The sequence below is a fragment of the Onychomys torridus genome, chromosome 1 (genome assembly GCF_903995425.1).
Source record: "Onychomys torridus chromosome 1, mOncTor1.1, whole genome shotgun sequence".
NCBI lineage: Eukaryota > Metazoa > Chordata > Mammalia > Rodentia > Cricetidae > Onychomys > Onychomys torridus.
Window position 1 is genome coordinate 178256862 of NC_050443.1, and position 26593 is coordinate 178283454.

General features: G+C 44.5%; 1 protein-coding gene across 1 annotated transcript; it reads left to right on the forward strand.

The window, feature by feature from the left end:
- The first annotated feature begins 3522 nt into the window (after window positions 1–3522).
- LOC118572123 (pancreatic lipase-related protein 2) lies at window positions 3523–20236 on the forward strand. The gene is made up of 12 exons (XM_036171507.1): window positions 3523–3607; window positions 4037–4191; window positions 5476–5601; window positions 6216–6350; window positions 7096–7207; window positions 8492–8611; window positions 10275–10394; window positions 12485–12603; window positions 13640–13769; window positions 17376–17487; window positions 18571–18738; window positions 20113–20236. The coding sequence occupies exons 1-12, from the start codon at window positions 3523–3525 to the stop codon at window positions 20174–20176; spliced, it is 1446 nt and encodes a 481-aa protein (XP_036027400.1). The 3' UTR covers window positions 20177–20236.
- Window positions 20237–26593: the final 6357 nt, after the last annotated feature.

Here is a 26593-nt window from a genome sequence, read left to right on the forward strand (position 1 = left end):
ATAATCAAATGTCTTCCTGCAATTAAAAATCCCAAAGACATACTATCCAGATTCTCTGTGTAATATCCATCTTTATGTGGCTTATTTTTTATATTAGCTTTACTGTCTCTTTAAAGACTTTATTTTTTAAACTATTTCTTTATATAACTGTCTATAGTCCTTTTCTTCTCTCTTGCCAAGCCTATGTACATTCTTACACATACCATAAACCATTTAAAGTCTTGTTCCATCTGAATCTGTCTTATTGCGAATCTATTGCTTTAAACTGTAGAATGACTAGGACTGAAGTGGCAGTTTTGGCTGCTGGCTCTGCCCACCTCAGCTTCCAGACATGGCGGAAGTACATTTACACCAGCTTTGGGAACCATGGTCACCACCTACTCCTGGAAGCAGTGGGTCTACACTTCCATCCAGCAGCGTATAGCCCAGAATTTTTTTTAAAGTATCAAAAGCTATATCCAGATGGGCGGTGGTGGCACATGCCTTTAATCCCAGCACTTGGGAGGCAGAGGCAGGCAGATCTCTGTGTGTTCAAGGCCAGCCTGGTCTACAAAGCGAGTTGCAGGAAAGGTGCAAAGCTACACAGAGAAACCCTGTCTCGAAAAAAAAAAAAAGAAAAAAAGAAAAAGAAAAAGAAAAGCTATATCCACCATGCACCATGTTGTGTGGCTTGCAGAAACCTCTGTGTAACTCAGTGGGAATCCACCATGCTATAGCTCCAGCTCACATGCCATGAACCCACCAAAGCCAGGGGACACATCACTGTACCTCAGCCTGCCATGAGCGACATGAACTAGGAAGGTGCCCTTAGCTACATTTATAATCTCTTCTTTCATTTATAATCTCTTCTTCATTTATAAGCTCACTCAGATTTCAGGTGGAGAGTAACTTTTGTATTTTTTAAATGATAACTTTGACACGAAACATTTTTATCTAACTATTTTGAAACATCATTTCTCCCTTAGGATGTGGCTTACTAATTTACACATGGGAAGCTACTCTTCTTACTTGTGATCAAGTCTTGGGTCATTTACCAGGGAAATGGGCCAGTATAATACTACTCTACATCTAACATCTTATGTCCAATAAACAGCATTTAATTCACAAGAGGCTTCTACTGAGGCATAAGAAAGAGATGTTGGAGTAGGTTACCTGGTATTGAGACAAGCACTTAGGTTTTAAATATGGCTAACCATTGCTCGAATCCTAAATGGTCTTATAATAAAACATGGAGCCAGATATTGGGGTAAATGCTGGAAGATCAGAGAGACAAAGGAACAAGCCAATGTCATGTCTCACCTTGCCAACTCCATGAATGCCTGAGTCCTTAGCTGAAAGGCTTCCTCAGCCAAAAGGGTTCCAGCTGAAAAGATCTTTAGTTCCTGTCTCCTCATGCCTTATATACCTTTCTCCACCCAGCCATATCACTTCCTTCGTAGTGCTAGGATTAAAGGCATGTGTGCTTCTCAAATACTGGTAGCAAAGGCATGAGATCTCAAATGCTGGTATTAAAGGCGTGTGATCCCCAAGTACTAGGATTAAAGGTGTGCGCCACCACTGCCTGGCTCTGTTTCTCTCCTAGACTGAGTCAATCTCATGTAATCCAGGGTGGCTTTGAACTCACAGAGATCCAGACAAATCTCTGCTTCTTGAGTGCTAGGATTAAAGATGTGTGCCACCACCACCTGGCCTCTATGTTTAATCTAGTGGCTTGTTCTGTCTTCTGATCTTCAGGAAAATTTTATTAGGGTACAACAAAATATCACCACAGCTACCCCGTCCCCCTGTTCTTGGAAAAAGCACAACTCTTCCCAGATCTTCCAACACAGAGAGTGTGCTGCTGGTGGTGCCTTAGAAGCTTCTTTGGAAACACTCTATGCTTAGCAAGGACCACATCTGTGGGAGCATTTGGGAATACCTTCATGGAAATTGGGGTGGGAAGTATGGGGTGTGCTATCTCTTGGATATCACTATAAAATCACAACGTATTCCTGATTTCCCTTGTGTAATTTAGCTTCAGTGCCCACTCAAAGGAGGTCCATGAACATTCAAGTGTTCCTGTCCCACCATGACCTGCACAGAAACTGTAAAAAGTAGTGGGGGCTGGAATGATGGCCCAGTGGCTAAGAGTGCCATTGCTGCTCTTGTAGCAGACCAGAGTTCAATTCCCAGTATCCATGTTGGGTTGCTCACAGCTGCCACAGCTTCAGTTCCAGGGGATCTGAAACCCTCATCTGGCCCCAGTAGTCACATATATATGCCTGACATATACATGCATAGACACACACATTTAAAAAAATTACTGATGCATGTGAAAACATGGGAGAATCACAAAGATCTCAAAGACACCTTCTGTGAGGAATAAGACACCCAAGTATCAGCTCCTTTACCTAAATGTCTAGAACAGACAAAGTAGGAATAGAGATCATCACATATGTCATAACAGGTGGTGGTAAAAGAACCACCACAGTCAGTGAGAACCTAAGGGAATCTTGACCCAGGCATATCCACAGGAGATATGTTCTCCAGAACTCACTGCTGAGTTTTCAACTAAAGATCTTCATCTTTCATGTGTCCATGCAATATACCAACCTAAAACATAGCAGGGCAGCACCTGGCTGTTCCCAGGACTGCTTCTTAGCTGTGAAGGAAAGAAAATACCTCCACTTCTTATCTCTAGGCCAAAGTACAGTGAGCCGCGCACAGGTGCTTTGCAAATAGACTGGATTATTTCTAAACAAACCTGGCTGGGAACAAAGTCATCAGTGTGGTTATCTCCTCCCCCACCGTCTGAGCCTTTCCAGTGGGTTCACAGGGGTGGAAGACTGCTGGCCACCCTTACCACCCCTCAAGTGACCAAGGCATGTGTCTTCACAAATACTTCTTTTCATTGAACCCCTAAGGTCTGTTAAAAGCAACAAAGTAGCAATGTGATCGGGAGGCCTTGTGTCTAGAGGGACTGTGATGATGATGTACAGCTTGGGGGGTCTCTTCTTCCTTGTTCTTTGACTCAGAAGGAACCACAGAGCCCTTTCTTCCTCATCCCCCATGGCTATTTCTTTCCCTTGAATCTCTCTTTATAACAGCCCTGCTCCACAGACTGTGCTGGTTTATGTGTTTGTGATAACTGGGGTTCCGGGCACTTATGTGCAGCCCTCTCTCTCTTGTCCTGGCATTTCTTCAACAAAGTCCAAAAGATAAAACGTGTTTGTAGAAGGTCATGGCCAAGCCCCTGATCACAACTGTACACCCCACTGCTGTACAATAAGTCACAGTGCCGCCTGAACAAGGAGAGGAAGGGTGCCAAAGGGGGAGGTGGTTTCAGGAGAAGACTCTGAGCCCAAGATCCCAGGGTGGTGCTGTCTGGCTCACATACCCTGGGAGGCCTCAGCCTCTGGTCCCGCCCTCCATGTATATCCTCATCTGTTCGGTCCAGGCTGCCAGGCTTCTAGTCATTCACCTTCCCAAGCACACTTGAGAACTGCCGCCTTTTTGAGCCCTGCCCTTGTGGGCCTCATCGCTATGTCTATGGGTGTCAGTAGACTCCTGTTTCCATCTGTGCAGATGTTGCTCTGCTGGACCATTGTCCTGCTGGCCACCGTCAGAGGTAAGGATGCTATCACCATCCCTCCAGAGAAAAGGTGACGACCAGAGCCCGATATTGTGGAGGCTGAGATGAATAAATGGCATGTCTAGAGTTCATAGGCATGTTATAAGTACCTAATGTTAAGAACAGTGTGACTTGCTCTGAAGGGCAGCTTCCTGGCTATTTCATTGCAGGTGAATGTGTCTTGAATTTGCCTGATAAGGGTGCTTATTAAATATGCTGTTGCAGAGTCAACCTAGGACCCTCCTAATCTCGGGGAGATGCCAGATGTATCCATAACCCAGACATCTATTATAGGCACAGAAGTTCAGATAACTAACAGACAACTGGGCTGGCCAAGGTCCACCCTGAAAAATCTTCCTGTGACAAATGACATTACCCCTTCCCAGAACCTCATGCCTGTCCTGTCTGTGGCTCTTCCTGCACCAGGGAAAGAGGTTTGCTATGGACATCTTGGCTGCTTTTCCAATGAGAAGCCATGGGCAGGGATGATTCAGCGGCCTTTGAAGATGTTCCCTTGGTCCCCAGAGGACATCAATACCCGCTTTCTTCTGTACACAAATGAAAATACAAACAACTACCAAGTAAGTGTGGGCATGGGGTGTCTGGGTTGGGATGACAGAATCAGTTTGGACCACATATTGGTGGCACTAAGTAGCTGGCTGGGGCATAATTGACACTTTGGAACCATCCTCCTAATGTGGGAGTTCTTGGCTTTAAGAGTCATAACCCCTGAGTATCTGAGAAAATACAGAAATAAAATTCAGAAATGTACACACTCTTACACATTAATGTACAGGTCTCCAGGTCTAGAACCCTGTCCCAAGAAGAGGAGTAACAGTGATATTTGTGGAGAAGATATAACCCAACTATGTCCTCCATCACCTTTTCATCAGGGCAACAGAGCAGTAACATGTAAAGCAAGAACACACAAAATGATAAGGAGGGAGTACAACTAGCCACAAAGGATTTGAGAAGATGATGTCCCTGGGTGACTTTCAGAACAGGCCTGTCCCTGGCAGTCACCAGGTGACCAGACAGTTTTTCAAAGATGACTTTGCTATGAGTTTGAGTAGCTCAAGCTGTGGTCCTTGGCAAGTGGGTCTGCTTCTAGGTGCCTGGGGCCACCCCCTCTGGGACTGAGATCCTCCAGCCTGGAAGCTGGGTAGACACAGTGGCCATTACTGCCTTCATTGTCCTATCCTTCTAGCATTTGCTGGCAGACAGGTCCTGAAGAAGCATGTGGGCATGTGGAAGTCTATTCTAAAGTTCAGGCTACCCAGAGCTGGAGCTCAGGGTTGTGGCTTCTAGCCAAGGTTTTTCCACCTTCCCTGTGCAAGGAATCTATTGAGCTACCAGAGGAAGCCTGAAGGCTCTTCTCAGGATAGTGTCTGCAAATGGGTAAAATAAAACTTAACGGACTGCAAAGGAAATCAATTAGATTGAAAACAGTTGTCAGAATGTGAAAAAATAGAAAATATGAAGCATAGTATTAAACATGCTATTTTATCATCTCAATGAAGATTGATCTAAAAACTACTATAACTGAGCAGTAATGAGTGTAAATGACACTTGGAGGCATTTACAGCAACTACTACGTGGCATGAACATATCTGTGACTTTAATTGAGGAACTGAGTCACAGCTGTTGCTAATTCCACTATAGTTTCTTGCCTGAGCCATGCTTAACAGAAATACTAGATTTAGGTTCAAGGTTCAGGAAAACAGGAAGTCAGTGAGCATGTGCTTTCTGGACTCACAGGATACAGCTACAGGGTTTTGGACCTGAGATCTTAGTTTTATTGGTCTGTCACAGGCCTGTAGATAGGCCAGGCCAACATTCAAATTCATCTTGTCTAATTAAACCAGGTGATCTCTGCCACTGACCCAGCCACCATTGAGGCTTCCAACTTCCAACTAGACCACAAGACACGTTTCATCATCCATGGCTTCATAGACAATGGAGAGGATGCCTGGCTGCTCGACATGTGCAAGGTGGAGATCCATCCTCCTCACCCAAATCCCATGCTGGATGCCCTTGACACCAGGAAATGTTCCTGGAAGAGAAGGAGTCTTCCTAAAAAAAAACATCAAAGAATGCCTGTTTCTCAGGCCTCCATTGCCACATTCTCCCATGGTTGCTAGCCAGCAGTCTCAGATGTGGGGACTCCACACACCACCACCTGCCTCTGGCTCATGTGTGGCATTAAAACAAACATATTGTTCTCTTAAGCTCCAGTAGCTCACAGAATGTTCTGTGGTGATGGACACGTTCCGATCTGTGCTGGGAGCCACTGACCACGTGCAGGTTTGGAGCCTTTGAAACATGCTATTGCACTGGATGACATGCATTGTGAGCTTTATAGCCTAGGAATTTGTTTTTCTCTGACTTGGTAGTTTATTTGGACCTGGCTTTGAGCCCTGAGACTAGGAACTCATCCGCTCAGGCCTCAATTTCTGTTCACAATGCTACCATAAAGGTTAACTGTGACAGGCAGGAGGGAACCTGAGGCGCTGGCAAGGACCAAGTGTGTTATGGAGGAGAATTCCTACCTCTGAGGTGTGCAACCTGGCCTGTTTATGAAGTTTGTTCCATTTCTTTCCCCTAGAAAATGTTTCAAGTGGAGAAAGTGAACTGTATTTGCGTCGACTGGAAGCGTGGGGCCAGGACTGAATATACCCAAGCTGCCTACAACACTCGGGTCGTGGGCGCTGAGATTGCTTTCTTAGTACAAGTGCTGTCGGTAAGGGCTCCCTTAGGCCCACTCTTGGGCAGAGTTAGAGAGAGGGGCAGAGCTAGATGTGGGCGGGGCTAGAGAGGGGCCAAGAAATGCCACCTTGTACACAGAGGTTTCTAGGGACCAAGGGCAGGGGTGAAGCTGTAGGTCAAGCAAACCAAGTTCTCAACACCCTCCTGAGGTGAAGCAACAACCTTTCTCCCTGCTGACTGTCCACAATGTCCTAGCTGTGGACCTGGGAATCTCGGTTTCCCCTTCTGACATAAGGCCTGTCTTGCAAGCTGTTCTGGGAACTGAAGGCAGACGGGTACACCCAACAATTCTCCCTGTGAAAGAAGGCTTTTGGGTTTCATCCTTTCTATGGGATAGGGGTGGGGTGGGGATTACTCTTGGCTCCCTTTCTTCCCTGTGGTAAGTTCTAGAAGGTCCAAGCTTCCCTCTCACTGCATCCAGTCCTCTACAACCAGGGCAGCCCATGGCGACACCAGGTGGCGACAGCAGCCAGAGAGGTAGCCTGCAGTTAGCTTGGTGGCCACTGGCCAGCACTGTTGCTGCGCACAAGAGCAGGGAACCTTCTCCAAGGGCACAGCAACCTGCAGGATCACTTGCCTGAGCAGTCCGGGTGTAGGGCTCATTCCCCTCAAGTCTCCTGTTCCGAAGAGCCCAGTCCTCTGGCAAAGACCAGCCACTACTCCCCGACCTTCTCGTTCCCACGTGGTTCTAGGGAACCTAACGCTTAGTCTTTCCACAGACAGAGCTGGGGTACAGCCCAGAGGACGTGCACCTCATCGGCCACAGTCTGGGAGCACACGTGGCTGGGGAAGCAGGCAGGAGGCTGGAGGGGAACGTGGGCAGGATCACAGGTAGGAGTCCTGAGAGCCAGTCTGGGGTCCAAGGGCCAGGGAAGTGAGTAGGGGAAGCCTCTGCCAGCACAGGTCCCACAGCAGAGCCCCCCCCCCCACCTGCTTTCCTGAGTTTAGGTGATAGCCTGACTCAAAAAGAATTGTTCTTGTTTCTTAATATCTATTAGAAAATCCATAGTCATAGATAAAAATGTGTTTGTAAAACAAGAAAAATATGACCAAGTTCAGACTCATGAAACCTAACTTCAGGGACATGGCTGCTGGAATGTAGCAAAGTTATCTTTGTTTGTTTGTTTTAAGTGATAAGTTTTGTTTTGTTTTTGGTTTTTTTGTTTGTTTGTTTTTTAATTTATCAGTTCCACTTACTCCCTGAATGTTTTTGCTCAGTCTGGCACAGCCAAAAGAGACTTACCACTTATAATACTTGGCGAATGAAGGAAACATTAGACAGAGTTCATGCACACAGGACAGACTGAAACAGTTATTCATTTTGTGTTGTCAGTTCTGTCCTGGGCACTGGACTGAAGCATAGGGATAGTATAGTATTTTATAATCCTGTAGACATTTTCAGTTTGCAGGGGCCTGTCTGTTACATCTTTTCATGATATTTTCATACTAGACCTGTAAGAGGGTCTCACTCTCGGGGATGGTGGCAGACACTGGAACCACAGACAGTCCCCTTTCTCATCCTGGCATCTCTCTGAAAATGGTGGGTATAGACTCTGTTTCAGGAAACCCACAGACCCGTCCAGAATGCAGAAAGCTAAGTTATGAGCACAAAATAATGTCATGGCTAGGACAGGAGGAAAAAATAAAAGTTTCCATGTGGAGGCTGTATTTGAGCTGGGGCTTAGTGAAGAAAGAGTTAACTAAAGGGAGAATGTGTAAAAGGATCAGAAAGATGGCTGGGGAATGGCATGGGGAAAGATGTCAGTCATGTGTAGATCTCAGGGACTGGGGACAACTGAGTGAGGCCATAGAGCTTGTGATCTCTGTGAAGAAAATAAGCAAAGGGGAATTGAGAGGAGTGAATGCCCCACCCAGATCCTCCCTGGAACCGACCTGGGAGTTTTTGAGCATTCTCTAGGCAGCATTCCTGTCCCCCACCCGCTGCTCTGGCTTCTCTTTCTCAAGTAGACCAGGAGCTGCAGCCTCTCAGAACTGTGATCACTGGGGGGTGCGCAGGGTCTCCTTACCCAGCACTCCTCGCCTCAATCCGTTGTTGGACACTTGAACCTTGTCTTTCGTGGACTAAGATGGTTCTACCTCCATTCTGCCCTTCAGGACTGGACCCTGCAGAGCCCTGTTTCGAAGGCCTGCCAGAGGAAGTTCGGCTGGATCCTTCAGACGCCATGTTTGTCGATGTGATTCACACAGATAGTGCCCCCATAGTTCCCTACCTAGGTGAGTTCTTCACCCCCAACTCCTCATGACCAGTGACTGATGGCATCATGTCCAGGTGACTCCCTCCTCCCCACACACACAGCTGCAGAGGGAATATTCAAGATGGTTAAGTACAGAGCACCTTAGGTCCCAACAGTAACAATGGATACCAGCCACAACAATTACCCAGTACAAAGGTGCTGGTATGGAGTCTGTGACCCCAGGCTGAACTAAAAACTCTCCTATAGCCTAGGACTCATCCATGACTGCATCTCTCCCTGCCTCCAAAATAATAATAATAATAACTTCACTTGACTGAAGTTTTTAGACTTAATTTTTTATTTAAACAATTTGCCAAAGCTTTGGTTACAGTTTTGTAAAATGAATTCTAATTGGTCCTATAATAAAAACCCGGAGCCAGATATCGGGGTAAATGCTGAAAGATCAGAGAGACAAAGGAGAAAGCCACAGCCATCTCTCACCTCACCAACAACTCAGCCTGAAAAGGAGGCTGAGCTCCTGTCTCCTCCTGCCTTATAACCCTCTCTCCACCCAGCCATGTCACTTCCTGTCTCTGCCTCCCTAGTGCTGGGATTAAAGGCGTGTGCCACCACTGCCCGGCCTCTGTGGTTATCTAGTGTCTTAGCTCCCCACTCTGATCTTCAGGCAAGCTTTATCTGTTAAAGCACAACAGTTTGTCATGTTGAAACTACATCCTTTTGTTTAATTCTTCTAAACCAGCATTCTTTTTTCAGTACTTGGTATCAGATAAACCGAAAGATGCCCATACAGGGAGTGCTTTAACAACAATGGCAACAGCGATGGCGGAGAGGGCACTTATTGAACACTTAATGTGTGCTGCACTGAACATTTTGCACATAATAGCTTATCATGCAGCACCTTAAAGGGAAATTGTCACCACCTCACAGCTGAGGGGACTGAGACTAAATAACTCAGCAAGAGTGTGAAGTTGGTCAGTGGAACCAGAGTTTGATCACAGGTCTGTACACCTCAGAAATCTAAAGATCCTCCCCATATTCCTGCTCAAATAACCTCTGTGGCCTCATTACAGCAATACAATCTAGAAGATTTGAGACATAGTTCAGTTGTAGAGAATTTCTGTCATATGCTCGCCATATCACAAATGTAAGAACTACAGTTAGAGAAGGCTTGCTTAGTGGCTAAGAGCACACACTGTACTTACAGAAGACCTGATGCTGGGTAGCTCACAATGGTCCAGAACTCTACCTCCGGGAAGTAGCTGCCTCTGGCTTCTGAGGGCACCTGTACTCAGGTGTGTGTATCCACACCCAGACACCCAGCATACTCATAATTAAAAAATATATAATACAGAAACCAAAGAGTAAATAAATAAATAATGTAATACACAGACACATGCCAACTGGTTCCTTAGGATCTTGGACTTTTCAGTATTGTCCAGGACCTCTCCAGGTTAGACAGATAGGCACATATATGAATAGATACATACCCACTCACCCATAACTCACCCTCCTTGCCTTGCCAGTTGCCTATCTGAGAGCTCTCTGCAGAGAGAGTTGATATGGTGAAGGGAGAAGTTGCCAAGGCTTGTGCTCCTGTTTGAATGGACTGAACACCTCACTGAGGCCAGATGTAACTTTGGGACCATATACACCCATGCTCACTTCTGTTTCAAATGTTTCAGGTTTTGGGACGAGCCAAAAGTCAGGCCATCTGGATTTCTTTCCAAACGGAGGGAAGGAAATGCCCGGATGTCAGAAAAACATCCTTTCCACTATTGTTGATATAAACGGAATATGGGAAGGTACGTGTATGAAAGAAGTGAGGCAGTAACTACCCAACTGGGCATGAAGGCAGAATGTTTGATTGAGTCCAGCCACCATAGTGATAAACTTGCTGCCATTTATCATGGGCTTGGTCTGAGCCAGGCATTTCACAACACATGAGATATTTCATACATGCAGGCACAGGTGCCTGGAAAGCTACATACTTTGTTCAAGGCTCCACTATATATAAGCCTGGCTTCTAACTGGAAGGCTCTAATCTCATATCTCAGTTGTCAGAATGCCAGGATAAGATGGACACAGTAGCAAACACCCAGCTCTGGCTTCGCCCTCACCCTCATCATGTTCTTAGCTCCTGCTCCCTAAAGCACTGCAGAACCTCCACAGGTGTGGAGGCTCCACCTTCCTTGCTATTTGGCTGTGTCAGGCAGGAACTGAGGTAGCTGCTTAGAAGGAGATGCACTCTGAGGGTTTGGGGTATTCATGTGCAGGGAGGCCTGAACTGCAAGTAACAGTGTGAGTTCCTGAAGCCTATGTGTAACTTTGTTCATCTGGAGAGCAGGACTTGCACACTTAATATTAGGTGACATCCGGGAGCCATTGACATGACCACCACTTGTTCTCTTTGTCCCTCTCCTGAGACCAGGCTTCACTGTCCTCTCTGAAAGAGGGGGTTTGGGTCAGTAATCATTTTGTTTGTCATTATTTTTCTGAACTGGAAGCTCCATGTGGCTGTGTCTTTGCAAACCCCCACCCCATCACCCCAGTACCTGGCCCTGACCTGAAGCAAGCACCAAGAGCATGCTGTTGAGTGGTTTGGTGTGACCTTTTAATGTCCCATGTGCTTAATGTCTGCAAATAGTGTGGATAAAGCGACATCCAGCACCTAGTGAGAAATAAACAGAGTTTTGACCTCTTGGCCCCTTACCTGGTAACTCACTGGGGGACTGGCTGTTCTCCCCCTAAAGAAGCCTGAGTTGTGATAACAGCTGCTGCCCCCTCCCAGAAGTGACGGACAGGGCACACACAATAGCAGAGAACCCAGGTTTAATTAAAGAGGCAATTTAGAGCGAACCAGCCCATGAGCACTGGAGTGTGTTTCTATTGTATGCTACACAAGTCACGCAGACACTGGGCACAGGAAACAATTGAGCACACTTTCTCCTCTATTATGGGATCCCTGAGCAGCAATTTTGGATGAAAGAAACAATTAAGTTTAAAGCCGGTTCTGTTGTCTACTGAGGGGCACTAGTATGAGCACTCTGAACTGGATGGTGGGCTGTGAGCCCAGCAGGAAGGGCTAGGGGCTGAGAGAGCAAAGCTACCCCACCCACAAAGGGAACAGGTCCTTTTTTGATGAGTGACTCCCATGAATGGACCTTTTAGATTCCTCCATGTGAAGTTTTATGTCAAGAAACTGGAGAAATTAAAAGTTATTTTCCCAACAAGTCATCTTTGGGTCAAAGTAGAAGGCAGTACACTGGAATCACCTGAGCTTGGCCCAACTTAGAGGAGGTGTAACTCAGCCTTAGTGCAGCCTTAACAGTGAGGCCTAAGAACGGTCTCTCAGGAAGGGCTGTGTATACACAAGGCTGCTGTGCAGTACTGTTCTGGGAACACTGACAAGAAGTCAGCACTCGCTTGGTGCAAACAGAATTGTCATAGACCTAACAGCCGGTCCAGTCATGGTTGGCTGAACCCAAGGGTGTCGAATTTACAGACAATGAAGACCACCTATCGACTATCTCTATCTTCTCTCTACGTGCATACCTGTGTGTTCTGCTTTTAAAAGCGAAGTCTTTAGAAGCTTTTTAAAATCCTTGTTCTGTTTTCTCTTTCCCTGTATACACAGACCTGTCTGTTTGTTTGTTCATCTTTCTATGTGTCTATCTATCTCTTTCTCTCTCTGACCCTTGGCTCCCCCATCCTTCAGTTCTTTCGTATGTTACACACATTCAACACACATACTTCTAGGACTTGTCTCCCCAGCAGGAGCCTGGCCCAGAGTCCAGAGGAGTGGAGGCTGCTCCTTGCTCACTCAGAATGGCTGGCCTTCTGAAGGTGAAGGCTCTTCTCTCACTCCTGTCTCCTCCTTCCTTGGCTTTCTCAGGAACTCAAAACTTTGCAGCCTGCAACCACCTCCGGAGCTACAAGTACTATGCTAGCAGCATTCTCAACCCCGATGGCTTCCTGGGGTACCCCTGCACTTCCTATGAGGAGTTCCAGCAGGTAGGTCACTCCAGGGCCCCAGAGAGAAGAGCCAAGTGGCCCTGCTGGTTGTGTTTGTCTCTGTGACATATAGCATGAACAGGGGTGTGAGGAATGAAGAACTTTCCAAGCTGCCTTCCTCCAGCAGTGAACTGGACTGGAGGGGAGACCATGTTGTTGGCCACACTGGACCTCCCCAGGGTCCCCAGCTTTTCATTTAGGACAACTCCCAGTCTACAAGCAGGTTGAAAGAGGAGCACAAAAGTGCCTGTTACACCTATCACTTACACATACCAATTACTAAGGTTTCACACACAAGCATGTGTGTGTAGCTTGTCCCTTAAGTATGTGAAAATGAATCATAGGTCCTTCAGGACTCACCTCCAAGAGCAAGACCACCCTCCTGTAAAGGGCACTTGAGAAACTCATCTCTGACACACTAACACTTAAATGCATGGGCCGTGGTCAAAACTCCACTTATCTGAAGTTTGCTAGAACTGTGTTGCCTGCCACTGTCCCTCTTTCCTAAATTCTTCCTTTTGTTCCTCACATCCTTGCCCTCTTCCTCCCAGCTCCTTATTTTTCTCTTCTTTTTTGAAATAACTTGTCTTCCCAGTTGACTTCTCCCTAGAGGCATTATCTCACTGGCCCCCTCCCTATTTATTTTACTTTTTCCTATATGACTTGTCTCCAACTATAAGTTTCCAAAGTAAATTTTGGTCAAGAATGATCTTATGTACAATTCTAAGAATGAATGCATGGATTCACGGGTCCAGGGATGTATAGATAAATAAATGCATGCATGTTCAAGCTATTAGGATGCGTGAGTGACCAAGAAGATGAATGAAAGATGGGATAAATAGAAGGATGGATAGAAATAAAAATGAAAATAGATAGTAAAAATAAATCAATAAATCAGTAGCTACAGCAGATGATAGGAAGGAAGGAAGGAAGAAAGGAAGGAAGGAAGGAAGGAAGGAAGGAAGGAAGGAAGGAAGGAAGGAGAGAGCCATCTGGAGTCAAGGTCTCCTACTAACAAATAATCTCTTCCCACCAGAATGGCTGCTTCCCTTGTCCAGATGGAGGGTGCCCCAGAATGGGGCACTATGCTGACCAATTTGAGGGGAGAACCACTGCCGTGGAACAAACCTTTTTTCTGAACACGGGAGATAGTGGTAACTTTACCCGTAAGTTCCCATTTCACTTAAAATTTTCTAAAAATAATTTTAAAAGTACCTGAGCTCTGTTACTGAAGCCCCTTGGTATTGATTGAAAAACAAAAAATCCTCAAGTGTCACCAGCTCGAGCTGTAATGTAAGGGTGGCACAGGGTTCTCTTCACTCCATTAACCAATAATTGCTGTGGAAACTAGAGTTAAGAACAGTGAGTGGCCCAGGCACATGTCCATCTACTCATGACAGAGAAGATAGATGTATTGATACAAGAAGAGGACAACTGGGGCAATGTGACTGTAAATCAGAAAATCATCACGGAGATGACTACCCTCTAACATCACACACTCTCACACACTCACTCACAAAGTATACAAGCACACATGCACATACACACAATACTCCCTTGTCACGGGCTTCATTTTGCTCAAGTTCTCATTAGAAAACACAAGATAGTAGAAGCATTAAGAGTAATTTGTCACAAATAGAATCAAACTAATTGAAAATCCTTTTCTGTGGCAGCTTTATATTTAAATGACTATATGGTATACACTTACATTATCTCACGCCTTTATCATAAAAAAAGAGTAACTCATTAGTATCTACAATGTCTTAACATGCATATCCTCTCAGCTCAGACATTATTCTCAGAACATTCCTCAGAAACACAGATGTGTTCAGATATTCTCACTCATAGGATTGCTTTCAAACAAAAGATTGAGGGGAAAATCTAACTGTTGACCAATTGGAAAGAAGGATGCGATCAAATGCCATGAATAACAGTATCACCTGCAACCAAGCCTTAGCCAGTTCAGTCAGCTACAGCAGCACTCTAGACCAAGAGCTTTATAAGCACATCTATTCCCCAAGGTCTTGGAGGCTGGAAGGGAGTTCAGCACAGCAGCATGGTCAGGTTCTGCACACAAGCATCTTCCTATTGTATCCTGCCTTGTGAGTAGTGCAGAAAGGGCTGCAGAGCCCCTGGAGTCCCTTTAATAATCTCTCCCTAAGGGTTCTGCCCTCAAGACTTATCTTCCAAAGGCTCCCCTCTCCCCTAACACTGTCACATCAGCAGTCCCAGTTAGGGCTACTATTGCTGTGATGAAACACCATGAAACACCAAGCTGGAGAGGAAAGGTTTTATTTGGCTTACACTCCCAGGTAACAGTCCATCACTGAAGGAAACTCAAACAAGGCAGTGACCTGGAGATAGGAGCTGATGCAGAAGCCATGGAGGGGTGCTGCTTAGTGGCTTGGGTCTCCTGGCTTGCTCAGCCTGCTTTCTTATAGAACTCAGGACCACCATTCCAAGATGACACCACCCACGGTGGGCTGGGCCCTCTTCATCAATCACTAATTAAGAAAATGCCTTATAGCCAGATGTTATGGGGACATTTTCTCAATTGAGTTTACCCCTTTCGGGTAACTCTAGCTTGTGTCAAGCTGACATAAAACTAGTCGGCTCTATTGACCCCTTGTCAGCTTGACACACAAACATATTGCTGTTAACCCACAGCCTTTCCTTTATTGTTCTTTGCCAAGATCACACATTACTATCAACATTACAATATAAATACTCCAAAGTTTAAGTCGTACAATCTTTAAAAATTAAAACACTTAAAAATTCAGTCTCTTTAAAATCTAAAGTCTTGCCGGGTGGTGGTGGCGCACGCCTTTAATCCCAGCACTCGGGAAGCTGAGCCAGGCAGATCTCTGTGAGTTCGAGGCCAGCCTGGTCTACCAAGGAGTTCCAGGAAAGGCACAAAGCTACACAGAGAAACCCTGTCTTGGAAAACCAATAAATAAATAAATAAATAAATAAATAAATAAATAAATAAATAAATAAATAAAATCTAAAGTCTTTTAAAATTAAGGTCCCTCCACTGTGGGACCCTGTTAAATCAAAAATAAATACTTTCTTACTTCAAGAGGAAAGAACCAGGGCACAATCACAATCTGAACAAAGCAAAGCCCAACTCCAACAGTGTAAAACCTCAATGTCCAGTTATCTAGGACTCATGATTTTCTGGGCTCCTCCAAGGAGCCTGGGTCACTTCTCAGCCTTCCTCTTCTGTAGCACACACAGCTTGTATTCTGGACTCAGTCTGATTTCACTCCATGGTAGCTGCTGTTCTTGGTGGTCTTCCCATGGTCTTGGCATCTCCAAAGTGCTGGGTCTTCTGCTGCAGCTGGGCTGCACTTTCACCAATAGCCTCTCACAGGCTCTCTTCTTGATGCCAAGCCTCAACCTTCTCCATGACCCCTTCAATCCCGGGGCTCCCCCTGCTACTCCAGCTGCACCTTCACCAATGGCCTCTCCTGGCCTCTCGCAGTGCCAAGCCTCAGCTGCTCTCCATGACCCCTTCATGCCTTCAAAACCAGTACCACCTGGGAGACTCTTACACTACCAAGTTCATATGCCAGCACAAGGTACAATCTTGGCCACCTCTGAACACAGCTTCTGTGTTCTAACTTTCAGAAAACACTTCCCAGGAGATTTCACATTGATGATGCTGGTCTCTTCTTAATCATCACTGATTTCTCAGTTCTAGCTAAGCCCATCGAGTATCCCAGGAAAGCAAAGTTTTCCTTCAGTGGTTCTGGTCTCTTGTTAGTCACAGCTGATTCTTCATCCCATATGTCAAGAACCACAGATTCTTAACTCTTAACTCCAAATCATTAAGGAACTCTCAAACTTCCCTCTGAAACTTCACAAGCCTGGCCCCCATCATCTGCCCTGCTCTCAATGGTCTTCAAAGCTCCTACAGAACAGCCTACCAAGCTCTCAACACTCAATGGCTCTTCTAGCCCAAAGTTCCAAAACCCTTCCACAATCCTCCCAAACACATGGTCAGATCTGTCACAGCAATACCCATATCCTGCTACAGATTTCTGTCCCAGTTAGGGTTTCTACTGCTGTGATGAAACACCATAACCAAAAGTAAGTTGAGGAAGAAAGGGTTTGTTTGCCTTATACTTCCACATTGTAGCCCATCACTGAAGGAAGCTAGAACAGAAATTCAAACAAGGCAGGAATCTGGAGGCAGGACCTGATGATGAGGCCATGGAGGGATGCTGCTTACTGCTTGCTCATCAACGCTTGCTCAGCCTATTTTCTTATAGAACCTAGGACCACCATCCTAGGGATGGCACCACCCACCATGTACTGGCCCCTCCCCCATCACTAATTAAGAAAATGCTGTACAGGCTTGCCTACAGCCCAATCTTAAGGAGGCATTTTCTCAGTTGAGGTTCCTGCCTTCAGGATAACTCTAGCTGTGTCATGTTGACACAGAACTAGCCATCACTGTCAGGACTTCAACATACAAATTGGGATGGAGAAGGGGGACATTCTCTTGTATTCATCCGGGCATGTGTAGACTTTCCTTCATCCGTCAGGGCAGACACTGCGTTGAGCTCAGCTGTCATGTTTTCTGTCCCCTTGGTCTCCTCACCTTGCCCATTATCTAAAGTCAAGTATCAACTCCATGGAAGAACAGTCACATCCCCCTCACCTCTTACCCAAGGAAAGTCGATCTTAGAAAAATAACACTTCCAGCTGAGTCTTTTTTTTTTTTCAAAAAGATAAGTTTTGTTAAAATGATGTACTTCTTGGCACAGGTTGGAGATACAAGGTGTCAGTCACACTGTCTGGAGCAAAGAAACTGAGTGGGTACATCTTAGTCGCTCTGTATGGAAGTAATGGAAACTCAAAACAGTATGAAATTTTCAAGTAAGTTCTGTAGCAAATGCAACGACTAAGCTTTCCATAAGAGGTGAGTCATAAAGGCATGGCTATCCACTGCTTTACTAATTCAGGTTATTTACTCAGTGGAACCCAAGTCCCAGACTGTCTGAACTGGGAGGAAATTGCTACGTCTAATTCAATCACCCCATTTTATATGTGGGAAGAGAAGGCCCCAGAAGAGAGAGTTTATTGTTTAAAATGGATCACACACTGATTGCTTTTGTTAATCACAGGACTACAGGTGTGTGTGTGTGTGTGTGTGTGTGTGTGTGTGTAATACTCAGAGTAAGGGCCTCCTGCAGGCTGGGCAAATACTTCACCACTGAGCTGTTTTTCCAGCCCTCCTTTTAGTGTTTCTGTTTGGTTCATTTGTTCATTTGTTTGAGACAGAATCTCATTAAGTCACCTAGGCTGGCCTTGAACTTGCAATAGCTGGAATGACAGGCCTGCACCATCAGGCCTGGCTTGGTCTTCATTTTTCCTTTGAGCAAGGTCTATCTATATGACAACCCCTGCCTTACTCCTCGCCTCAATATATACAGAGACACATGTTAAGCTTGGGGCCCACAGCTTATTCCTGTCATGGTCTCAGGCCGTAGCTTATGCTAGATGCATGAAGAGCTTGGTAGGTATGTGTTGAGTGAATATATAACTTAGATGGTACAAATTAGATTCTGGTTTAACATTAATGGCTCTACATGATAGTTTTATTTGAAAACTTCCGGAGTTACTTTTGTGACACTAACAAATTGTGTTTACCAAACTGCATGCATCTTTCAACCAAAGACACTGCATCAACTTGTCCTGTAGCAAACTTAGAGTTCCCAGCTACCCCAAATATTTCACTCCTTTTTGGGACAAACCAAAACAATGATCATCTAAAGACTGACTTTTTTAAAAGATGTGTTCTCCAGAAATACATTTGTTAGTGAAGCCCACTGAATATGTTTGCAGTTCTTCCAGGTGTTTGCAGAAACCCAGTACCCACTTTATTTTGAAACAATAGATGAATATCATCCCATGTAGTCAGGCATCCAGCTGACATGATATCTCTGTCTGTGTAATCAGAGGATCCCTCAAACCAGAAGCAATGCACATGCAAGACATTGATGTGGACGTCGACGTTGGAGAAATCCAGAAGGTTAAGTTTCTCTGGAACAACAAAGTGATAAATCTCTTCCGGCCCAAGATGGGAGCTTCACAAATCACAGTGCAAAGTGGTAAAGATGGAAAAGAGTATGTATCTGATATTCCTTCTGTCTGGCTGTATTTATGTACTTGTCTGCCTTTGCATCCATCCAGGCTTCTAATCACTCACCTATCCATCATCCAGTCTCTTTCCTTTTCACTTCCTTTTTCATCACCAATTCATCTCTCATCTTTCACATCATCCAGACATTTGTTCATCTAATCCACTCATTAAATTACCCAACTTTTCATCTCACCTCACCACCTATCCATCTGATTTACTGTGAAAACTTGAGCACAATTTCCCTTAGATAATAAAATTCAATGTAATGAGAACAAAGCATTGGTTGTAGGATATAAGAAACAAGCAAATGGGAGATCATTCCCTTTCCAATGACAAAATTATCTAGAAAAAAACGTGGTGGAATTAGTTTCTGTTGGTATGCAGTTTTTAGTGTGAACTGAGATGTTTGAGACTTGGCATGGGAGGGATATAGACATGAGCTTGGCTTACGGTAACAAGCTCTTATTCTGGGGGAAGAGAATCTTCTTTAGTAGGAGTTGTAATAGAATCTGCTGTTGTAGTTTCTGCTCTGCTGCTGTGATAAAAGACTCTAACCAAAAGCAGCTAGGTGATGGATGGGGGAGAGGAATATTTTAGCTTACATCTCCCGGTCACAGTCCATCACTGAAAGGAGCACAGGCTGAACTCAAGGCTGGACTGGCAGGCCGGCTCTCTTGCTAGCCCAAACAGCATTCTCTGGTCAAAGAACTCACTTCCTAGCCAAATGGAGAATCCTGCTTGCTACGTGGCTCAAAGGCTGGCTTATATTCAGCTTTCTTCAACAGTTCAGGACTATCTGCCTAGGGATGGTGCTGCCCATAGTGGGTTGGGACCTCTTAAATCAATTAAAAGTCAAGACAGTGCTCCACAGCTGCCCACAGACCAATCTGACCTAAGGGATTCCTCTATTGAGGTTTTCCTCTAGGGTGACTCTAGGGTATGTTAAGTTGGCAGTTAAAGATAACCAGGAAACCAAATCATTTCAAAACAGAAAGAAAAAAAAGGATACTTCAAATGACAGTAATCAGAAAAATAATGAGATATTGTAGCCTGAAGAAAACGTAGACCTCAAAGAGAAGACCTGCTCTGGGCCAGTGACAGGGTCATTGCTGGCTTCTGTGAAACCAAAGCAACAGGAAAAGCTGAATTACACACTTTGCTTTGATGTAGCTGTTGCACTTTTGGCATTTGAACAGCCCTCAAGGAGAGGAATGGGTTAATTCCTCATTGGAACTCATTGAGTCCCTGCCTAGGGTCCTAGAGTCCTTCAGTCAGAGGAAGCAAACCTGGGAGACTGTCTAATGGTTGCATCAAAGCCATGGACCCACTGACAAACCAGCCTGATGCTTTCTCCACAGGTACAACTTCTGTAGCAGCAACACTGTGCGTGAAAACGTCTTACAGTCTCTTTACCCTTGTTAAAGGTGTGCTCAGACTCTTGTCTCTTTTCCATAATAAATGTTTTTAATGCACTTGGTCTGAGGTTGAGGTTTACCACGACATTCTGTGCACTAGGGTCACATTTTGGAAAATGATGACTGGGTCAAAAGGCAAGGTCACCACAGAACTTCACACAGACACACACACACACACTCCTCTGTTACATTTCTTACTTTCAGGGCATTTTGTGTATTTTGTGCTCATAGAATGCTGAACTTTTGTGTTTTGTGTTAAAATCAACCCATGGCATGAAAGAGGAAGAGCTTTAAAACAGCAAGTTAATACCTGCCCTCGGTACAAAATTCAAGTGATACAGAACATTCCTACATCTTCAAGTGTCTCAGTTTTTCTTCCTTGGGACAACTTCAGTTTATTCCCCTGAAATATTCTACATATATGTGTGTCCACCTCACATGCTACCCTTTTGTCCAAGCACAAATGGAAGAACACTATATGAACTGCTATCAGCTTGTGTTTTAATTCTCTATAAATTGGGTATTAATGTCTAATGGTACAGAAAAGGGCTCTTATTCATCAAGAAGCTTTGTAAACTCCAAGGAGAGGCATGCATAGTATGAATGGTAGGTGAATGTTGAAGAGGATGCACTCTTTCCCATCACAAGTACTCATACAATTAATATCCTTTTGTGATGTTTTCTGCTGGGTGAACTTGATGGGCCATAGTGGGGTGGTCACTGTTCAATTCTTAGAATCTAGAAATGGTCTCATTCAGTAACTTCCAAGAATGGTGTCATGGCAGCAGAGACCAACACTTGAAGTGAAGAGCCCACAGTGGAAATGAAGCTTCGGCTCAGTATCTCAGGCTTTTCAGCCCATTCTCCTTTTCCTCATTTTTTTTAGTATTTTCCAACTCTTTTTCCTTGGAACCCTATGTATCATTTAAAAATCCTAGCTTGGTACAATGAAATGGGTCATTATCTGAGCCCTACTCTGTGTTCTAGATAAAGCCACAGAACACAGAGCTTCTGCTCTTGGTCTTGACTGTGTATTAGAATCACTATGGGGCTTTTCATATTCTGGCTGTATCCTAGCCTGGTCACCAACTTCGCGGTGGATACCTGTATTTTTAAGCTCCTGGGAAACATACAACCAAGGTGAAAACCACTGAGTAAAGTTCCTTCTGGGTTTCTAACAAACCCTTTATTAGGTTAGGAGCTGCCCAGTATGGGTGGTGGGAACCAAACCCAGATCCTCTACTATGGCAGTACATGCTCTTAACCACAGAGCCATCTCTCCAGCCCTTACAGATCTGAACAGTAGGAATAAAGCTTTTCAGTTGTGCTGAGCTGGCTCTATGTCACAGCCACATTGTCCTCCATGCTCAACACTAACCTTGCACACAGGGTAGCAGTTAGAATTAAATACAGTATGCATGAAAACCACATACCATAGCCTGGCCTGGCACATAACTAGCAGCTAATCTATGAGGCAAAAAGTACTTGGTTGTCATGAATTTTATTTCAGAGTAACAGAGAATCAAAAGCAAGCAAAACATCTCCAACCTCAGAGAAGGTGTCCCAAGTAGGCACAACCAAGGTCTAATATTTGGATACCATAAATAGAAGAAGACTACAGTGAGAAAATGAACAAACGATGTGAGCAGGTCGCCCTTTAGAGGCTGCTGTATCTGTTACTATTGAAACAAACAGCAACAACCTGATGCTAAACAAAAAAAAAAAAGAAGCTCATTTCTCATTTGTCTCACAATTCTGGTGGCTGGAAAGTCTACATGGCAAGGGTTGTGTCACAGCATGGTGGACAGTGGGTATGTGCAGAAACAAAGAGAAGCACAAAGTCAAACTGACTTTATTACAACCTATCCTCGTGAGAGTGATCCATCCATGAAACCTGACTCATGCCCTGTGAGGACCTCAATTCCTTCTAACAGCTGTGTCCTGCTGGCACAATCTGCTTCCAAAAGGCCTCATCTTCTAAAGACCCACAATGTCTCAACAGCCACCCAGGGGACCAAGGTTCCATCATGTGACCCTTTTGAGGCCAATCCGCACCCAAAGCACACTGAGGGAAACTGAAGTACACTTAAGGAATCGGAGGAATGCAAATAAGACAAAATGGTAGTTTACTCATCAGATTACATAAGACTTGACTTTTCAAACAAAAATAACAAACTATATTACCAAAATAGGTAGAGCCCCCAATATCCTGGAGAGAACCCAAGCTGCCACAGGGCTAAGAGATTTTGTATATTTCACTCCTCATAAAATATTACTATCCACCACCCATGATATTTGAAATATCAAGACAGCCAAGAAAGCTGCTTATAATCCTCCTAAGAGACCTGTAATATCAGATCTATTTTCATACAAAATAAGTTCAGATAAATGTGATGAAAAGGATCATTTTTCATAACTCCATGTGGTTGTCAGTAAGGTTTCTTTGTAGTTTAACTTTTTAGAAGTCCAAATCTAAGAAAAGGAGGAAATATAGAGACCAACTGATAGAGTTGCAGGAGCCCGATAGATCAAGTTGGTTACTGTATTTGCAGTTCAGAGACTATGGAAGGTAAAAAGCAACCAAATGGCCTTCGATAGCTGCCTCCCCTGGGCTGGACCTACGTCTCTGTCTGAATTAGATTCTGATTTATCACCTGCTATTGCTGAAGCACAAGAGCCTCTCTTCTCCCTTCCCCAGACTCACGACAGTCACAGAAAGCCCTTTATCCTCACCTTTGATGCCCACACTCCTATACCCTGTGGCACTGCCAGACCAGCCAAAGCCACAGCTGTGCAGACAGCTTTATTCCACAGCACTAACCCTCCCAGGCTCAAGGCACATAGTGCCGTAAAGATTTTACTGAATGAAGATGTTAACAGCAACAAAGGTGCGGTGTAAAGTCACCCACAGAAGATCCAGCATCTTCATCACATCTCCTCAGCCTTCATAGGGTGGGAAAAAATGAATACTTTACAAAGCTATTTCATAAAATGTTATGTTAAATGAATATCTTTTACTAGCTTTTAATGCTAATAGTGCCATTTATTCCTGACCTTCAGAAATATGAGATATTTTAAATGACAACATAAAAAGAGTTCTTGTTTGAAAACCCAAGCTACTTTAGACTGCATATTATTAGTTGTAAGTACAGTGTTGCCAGCGCCACCCATTTCAGCAACCCATTTCTATCTGGCTGGTGTATATTTCAGCTGACATTTATTGTTCTCCTGCATACGTGTCAAATTCCTTAATGACAACCAACAAAGCCATAGTGCTCGGTCTATATAAATTACATTTGCTACCATATAATCAGTGTTATCTATTAGAATGCTATTTGTGACAAATCACGTTCAAAATAAAAACGGAATTGACTTTTCTGTTATTTTAATATTGTGCCGCACGCAGCAAGCCTTTGATTGAACCTTAAACACTTTAATGCTCTATTTTTGTTTGCTGCAGATCAGAAATGGAGTTTGTATTATTCACAAAGCTAAAGCAATTTGCAAAAACAACAAAATCAAATTGCTGAAAAAGGAGGAGGAGAAATATCATCTTTATTTTTGAGCTAAGGGAATATATTTTGTAAAGCTATCATTAGAGGGCATACAGCTGAACGGCTAGAGCCACACACACTTTTCATTTTTGTGCCTCCATTTTCATCCAAATTAGATTTTAACTTTAATGCATGGTATAAAAAGCCTCTCTTGGGCCTTTGTTTCTGCCTTCTCTCAAGCCACCGCAGGCTTTCTACTGGCTAATACAAGCTCCACACTGGTCTTTGTCTCCCTGTCTTTTGGCCAAGGGTTTAGACTATATCCTCAGGGCTCTAGCTGCAGGAGGCAATGTTTCTGGAATCTTCCAGTGGGCTGTCTCTCAGAGGGGTGCTTGTTTGGCCCATGCTGAAACAAATAAATCACAACTAGAGTCTGGCTAGTACCATGCTTTGGGCTTAGTTTGTGGCTTACAGCAGAGGCTGGACTTGGGGTTCTAGCTCCCTGCTCTTTGTCCTTATTCTCCCTTTGCTAAGCATGGCAATCACAGTTAATTGTTTCTTAGAAATTCAAAATACAAATGACATTTTATGATACATGAAAATCTGTATGAACTTAAAATTTCAGTGTCTGTAAATAAAGTTTTATTGAAACACAGTAGCTATCCATTTAGTTACACCCTGGCTCCTACTCCTACTGGTGGCAGAAATAGTTATGGAAGTCCATATGGCTCATGAAGCCTCTAATATGTAATTGTCTGGCCCTGTTCTGGTTTTCTTTCTGTTGCTGTGGTAAATACCATGACCAAGAGCAACTTGGGGAGGAGAGGATTTATTCCAGCTTACACTTCGGTCACTCATCATTGCAGGAGTCAGGAAAGGGACTTGAGCAAGAACTGGAGGCAGGAACCACGAAGGCAGGCTTCTTACTGGCCTGCTTGCCAGAAATGCCTAGCCAATTGGTTGGCAATTACTTTAAAACACACTCGCACACAAATGGGGTACTCTAAGCAAGTGGAGAGTTCTGGGCCAGCTTGCACCAGGTGAGGGGTCTGTCTTTGTTCAGTTTCTTCCAGTGTTGTCTGTCCTGGTACTTTTAGCAATGATCATATGTGAAAGCCTGCACATATAAACTTCATACCTGCAAACTGTTAAATGCCATGCTAAGCCCATAATTTCATTGACTCTTCCACAACAACCTTACAAGGAAAGTAGGCTGATCATTCTGATAACAGAAGACAGGAAAGTTGTTTTCCTATGGTGATCATCCAGCAGTAATATGGCAACACAGGTCCTGAAGACACCCAAAGCCAACAGTGGCCACCCAAACCCTGGAGCAGGTTCCATCCCACTCATCACACGCTTGTGTTTCCTCCTTATCCTCTCACCTATTACCTCCTGAAGGTGACCTAGGGTGAGGCCACAGCTCTTTAGAAGTTGTTTACTGTGACAATGGCCGAGGAAGAGATCCACAGACCACAAAGTGGCCTGAGGACTTAGTGCACAGACTACCTTCTGGCTGTGCCATGTGACTTCCTACACTGTTATTTCGATTGGCTTTGTCTTGTTCTGTTTTATAGGTATTATAGTTTTCCTATTGTCAACTTGGCAGGATCTAGAATAATCTAGGAGACACACCTCTAGGCATGTCTGTGAGGGAGTGTCCAGATTAGGAAGACCCAGTCTAGCCAGCCATCATTCTACAAGCTGAAGTCCTGAATAAAAAGGAGGAGAGGGCTAACTGAGCACTCTTGGCTTGCTCACTGTGAATGTGATGTCACCAGCTGCCTTCTGTTCCTGCAGCCAATGTCTTCCTGACCATGGCATATTGTACCCTCTTGAACTGTAAGAGAAAATAAACTTTTAAGTTTCTTCTTGTTGGGTATTTGACACCAGCAACAAGAAAAGTGTAACTAATATTAACATAGCAGAGCTGTGGATGGAACCTGGGACCTTGCTCACACTAACCAGGCACTCTACCACTCAGCTACAGCCACAGTCCCTCACCTGTCTTGTCTCTTAATATCATAAGGATGCTATGAGGCTCTTGCATAACTTCATTTCAGAAATTAGGGATTCAGTGCTCAAAGTTTAGGGTGTGTGTCTACAGTCACACATGCAGAAATAAAAAAGCTGAGATGTGAACTCTGGGGGTCTGCAGCCTATACCACACACAGCTGTGCTTGAGCAAAGTCAAAGATATAGCTGAGAGCTTTGCAAAGAGGTTGCAGGCAGCTGGTCACCTGAGGCAGGGACAGGGACCACTGGTGTCCTCTCCACCAACCTAAAGGAGGGCTATCAATTTCTGTACAGAAAGCAAAGGTGACCCCTAAAAAGAGGACTTTGATTCACAAAGATCAAGCTATCCTGACAAAAGGCCCAGTTGGCCCAGGGATTCTTTTCTTCTCAGGTAATGGAATTGTTTTTAGTGGCAAGAATGAGCTCATTATGGATGCAGCCTGTGCTAATAACGATAATTTGCTGCAAGACAAAAATCACCTCTACACACCCCTCCCGGCCGACAGAAGCTCTAGGAAATTATAGGCTAGGGAGAAACAGAAAAGATGAAGACTCGGGAGAAGAACTGCACAGCAGCACTGAGGAGACAAAGGGAATCGCAGTCCTGTGCCCTGAACTTGGTAATCATGACCTGGAACAAAACAGACCATTGAGGAGTTGAACTGCCTCAACTCATTACCTCTTCACTGGGTTGTTTTAGGGATTTAGTTGGAGGTTTTAAGTTTTAGCCATTTTTTAAAAAGTTATTGTAAAATCAATTAGCTAAGAAATTAAAGATTGACACAGGCTTAAACTCCTGGGAGGAGGGCAAGGTGAGGAATATGCCAGCTTGTCCCCCCTTCATCTCACTGCGAAGACCCAGTAGCCCAACAACGTTATCTGCAAACTGTGGGTCACAAGAAGGGTCAAGCAGA